General features: G+C 37.3%; 1 protein-coding gene across 1 annotated transcript; it reads left to right on the top strand.

Moving 5' to 3' along the window:
- Nucleotides 1–3,729, top strand: SARC_00140 (hypothetical protein; the record flags this gene model as incomplete). The annotated part of the gene is made up of 8 exons (XM_014306195.1): nucleotides 1–96; nucleotides 307–452; nucleotides 957–1,107; nucleotides 1,296–1,414; nucleotides 1,790–2,044; nucleotides 2,349–2,566; nucleotides 2,994–3,205; nucleotides 3,472–3,729. The coding sequence occupies 8 exons, from the start codon at nucleotides 1–3 to the stop codon at nucleotides 3,583–3,585; spliced, it is 1,311 nt and encodes a 436-aa protein (XP_014161670.1). The 3' UTR covers nucleotides 3,586–3,729.
- Between the last annotated feature and the right edge of the window lie 1,093 nt (nucleotides 3,730–4,822).

Below are 4,822 nucleotides of genomic sequence, written 5' to 3'. Positions count from 1 at the left end.
ATGCCGGCCACTGGCAACAAAGCAAAGACTGAAGTAGTCTCAGACATTTTGAATGAAGGACCAACGGGCGGAATCACCCAAAATAACGTCCTGAAGGTGTGTAAATTTTCGAGACTATGGTATACATCATAAGTAGGTGCATCTTCTACCTGCGGAATTAAATTGTTTTCAGGAATTAAGGTGGCCATGTTCCTTTTTGTCAGAAGCGCTATATTTCTTGCCGACGGGACACAAACGTGTCGTAGTGGACGTTGCTGAGATTTCCAACTTCGACGCATTCATCTTTTGGTTGTATATACGATGTAGAATGTGGAAAGTGTTGTATCGATATCCAAGAAGCACAAGAAGAAGGGCAACCGTGTTTTGCGCTTCTTCACAGCTCGATGGGGTGAAAGTAAGGTGCCCATCGGACTGACTCTCGATGCTGGCCTAAAAAATGAGAAATCTCAGGAGTATGTCGTGCCTTTGTGTATCTGGATCTGTATATGTTGATGATGATAAAGTTGTCCATATCTCATCTAAGCTTAGATGAGGTACTCAGTATTTCGCGCATTTATATGATACTTCATTGGCTCAATAAAGCAAGGGCTGTAGAACATTTCATAACTTCCTGTCTTGTTCACAGTATTTTACTACTATTGTCGGTATATTTTTTTGGGATCACTACTATGCATTCATAGTTGATATGTTTTATCAATTGTATTGATACCCTTAACAAGATAGCGTTTACCACTTCTATTCGTATATACAGTATTTATCGCGCACGCGTGTACTATCGATTACCAATACAGCTTATCAGTTGACGTGCCTGATTAGTTCCTGTATCGCAGCTATTCTGTCGCGGTGAGCTGTTGCTTGTCTACATGGCATGATATTCACACGGTAGCAACATTTTACCAGGTTGCATATTCTGCATGTTGCTCAGACACCTTCATATCGTTCTGTGTATGTTACAGAATTTCGCACATGTCATGGCTATACGATCGACGCTCGGCGTTAACCCGCATTTTACGTGACCCAGACGGCTTGGCTGCATTCCGAGCGTTTATCGAATCAGAATACACCTCCGAGAATCTGCTGTTCTGGTTGGAAATCGAATCCTTGAAGGTATGATTGCTGTACCACAATTTTGAAAGACATTGTCGAGAAAAGCTTATGATCTGTCAGTACCGTCACTGTGGGGGTTTGGTTTTGTGTAAGGAAAGCTAAACGACGCGTATGTTGTGCACAGTTTTAATATTTCAAAATGTTTACGATACTATTGTTTACACTTTGCAAACTTGGGTTTAAAACAGACTGAACAGAACCGCGAACAGCTTACGAAAATAGCGAAATTACTAATGGACAGATTCTCCAATGAAGGATCTATCAATATATCAGATCAGGAGCGTCATGATTTTGCGATTATGCTGAGGTAAAGTTGTCCCAGAATTATTTTGATATGTATCATCCGAATGATAGTGCAATTGGTATTTTTTTGTATCTGAGTGCGGGGATAGCTATCTTTTGTTATAAGGCGTTTGAATCAGACCTTGGAAGCCACTTATAGTATCTGTCCATCAAGTAAGTGATAACATTGTACAATCACAGCTCACAAGAGAGCGTTTATCGCGTGTTAGTTGTTGGTAGTGAACCCATGCACAAAATCATTCTAACGACATACTAATGTAACAAGAGTAAATTGATCACAAAGGATCGAAACTCTCATTTTAATTTAGTATCAATCGGGACCTTACTGGCATACCTGACGTACTCAAGACATTCGCAATGTTCACATCGCACTCATCAGGGATATGGTTATAAACGACACAAATGAAATCGACGATTCCGTCAGGCAGGCTACCGAGATCGAAATTAAAGATAACAGTGATGATGACATCGAATTTGCGTACGCGAAAAATTATGTTGGAGCAAGGAATGGCAATGTCAGCGAAGGCGAAGGCAATTTATTAGACACAGTGCAGAATAGTGTACTGTCACTTATGGCTATGGACTGCTTACCTCGATTCTTGGTTTGCAATACTGGAGATAAATATATCAAAAGGTACGTACCAATAGTGGCAGTATCTGGGTTGAATGCCTGCAGCTCCCGATGCGTTCAGTTGTATCTTCCGAAGTTTATGTTGCTTCTGTCTGTTGCATGTCTAGGACAGGGTTTATATCCGCAACGCCATGCATCTGATATGGAAACTAAAGATAATCGTTGATAATCGTTAATGAGTGTTGTGGCACAAAAGTACCAGTGATGCACTACAACTTATTTTATCCTCGTTTTGGCATAGTGTGATATATAATAGTTCAGCATCATGTTATGCTTACCAGGTTTGCTTCTTTCGCTATTTTTATAGTCTCACGGTGAAAAATCAGGGCGATGATAAAGAATTTGTAGACCAACTGAAAACATTCCAAGCACAAGCGAAGTCCGTAGCTAAGCCGGATTCCATACAGGAATGGCTCACAAAGTTCATATGCTTGGCCTATATGCTTCCATTCTGTGTGACCATCTCCACCCGGGTGGAGAATCCTGGAATTGCCGGCGAGTTCCCACTGTCTTTTGTCAACCCTGGTATGTCTCAAGAATACTCTCACAAACCGGGTTTGGCTTAAAGCAGCACCTAGTGTTATGCACGTATAGGTGAATGCATGGGCAGGTATGGGTGATTGTATGCGTAGGTATAGGTTACTAGTATGCTTTATAAATTTAATTTCCTGCTTTATTTGTTCATGCTTATATGTCCAGGGCCACAGAGATAAACCTAGCGAAGCATATTTATAGTACGCGCTCGCGTGTTTCATAAATTGACAGGTTGGGTTGGCCCCTTGCTAGCGAGGTACTTCATGACTCGCAAGTATTATTCTATGACCTTCCTCTGATTTTTGTTCTCAACAGTTGTAGCGTTCAAGCACGATATCTGCATTCGCAGGCATAAGTAGAAATGGATGCACTCTGTTGCATCCTTTTTATATCCACATTTCAATAATCTCTGGTACAGAATTCACCAGAGTAACAGGCTATTCGCACGAAGAGACCGTAGGACGGAATTGTCGGTTCCTTCAAGGACCATATACAGAACAGGAGGCCGTAGAGAAACTTCGAACGGCTATCAGAGATGGAACAAAGATACACACAAGCATTACTAATTATTGCAAGGACGGAGAAATGTTCAAGAACTTGCTTACACTACATCCAGTATTCAACAAAAAGGTGTGTGCGATCATACAGGTGCTGTCATGTGTAGTGTCTAATAACGTCCGTAGCAAAGCCACTCAGCATATGATTATTACCACAATGCGCTTAGAACTGTTGTCAATTGTTCGGGGTTGCATTTGTATGAACGGTCTACAAGACAAGCTCATCACGCCTATTGCAACTGTCTTAGATTTGATCAGTATGACAGTGCCTCAGGCTCTGAGGAAAGTTCGCGTCGTGTTTTGATATTTATTTTCAATACTTTTTTTTGTGTATTGCAGGGTGAACACGTATTCATCGTTGGGGTCCAGTACGACGTGTCTGAAATGACATTGGCCAAGTTTGCAGCACTTTCACCTATCTTAGATTTCATTTCCGAGAGGATGGAAGTGTGACTATGAACACTATGTCACATAACTTAAAAACCTTAACCAGCGCCTCAATAAGCAGATGAGATTGCAATCTATAGATGTACGAGAAGGCCCCTTTGCAACCGTATATTTTGTATCAACATATAAAAACCTTGTACATGTATGTGTAAAAGCATATGCATACATATATACGGGTGTTATTATACATATATATGTATATAATATATATATATTATATATACTAATATATATGTATATTCAATACAAGCCGCGAAACATGTCCTTCAGAAGATCGTCTCTTTAAATTTCTCAAGTTTCATTTAAGTATACAAACACACACACACACACACACCCACCACACACACACAACACACACACACATATATATGAAAACATATCTATATCTACACACACACACGCACACACACACATATATAGTTATAAAAAATATACACAGACACACACACAGACACAGACACACACACACATATATATATATATATATACATATTCATGTATACATATCAATATACATACACACTCACACACATATACATACAAATATAAATACATTATATTCATATCCCTTTGTACGTATATATATATATATATATATATATATTCATATACATCTACATACATATTCAAAAGTTGATATGCATAACACATGTACACACACATAAATACGTTTGTAATCATAGAAGCCATATTCAATATTTGATGCATGCAAACAAATTTATGAACGCAAACCCATACATCTACGACCTAGTAATACGTAACAGTGTAAACATAATTTTACATTTTATTGCATATATATATATATATATGTACACACATGCATATACATATAAATATACATATATATCTACGCATCTATACATCTATATTTATATTTATATATATATATATATATATTTATATATATTATGTAAGCACACACACACACACACACACATATATATACATACATATATGTAAATTTTGTTTACACACACACACACATTTATATGTATATGCATATAAATATATATATAAATATAAATACTATCATATAGTGATAATAATAGTAATAATAGTAATTCTAATAATAATTAATATATACATATATATACACACACAGACGTATATATATATATATATATATATATATCGATATTCTGAACAAATATGTACACACACACACACACACACACACACACACACACGACGACACGACACATATATTATTATATATCTATTTATTCTATTATATATATATATA

The sequence above is a fragment of the Sphaeroforma arctica genome (genome assembly GCF_001186125.1).
Source record: "Sphaeroforma arctica JP610 unplaced genomic scaffold supercont1.3, whole genome shotgun sequence".
NCBI classification, from domain to species: domain Eukaryota; class Ichthyosporea; order Ichthyophonida; genus Sphaeroforma; species Sphaeroforma arctica.
Note: the sequence above shows the minus strand (reverse complement) of the source record. Positions and strands in the feature narration are given on the sequence as shown.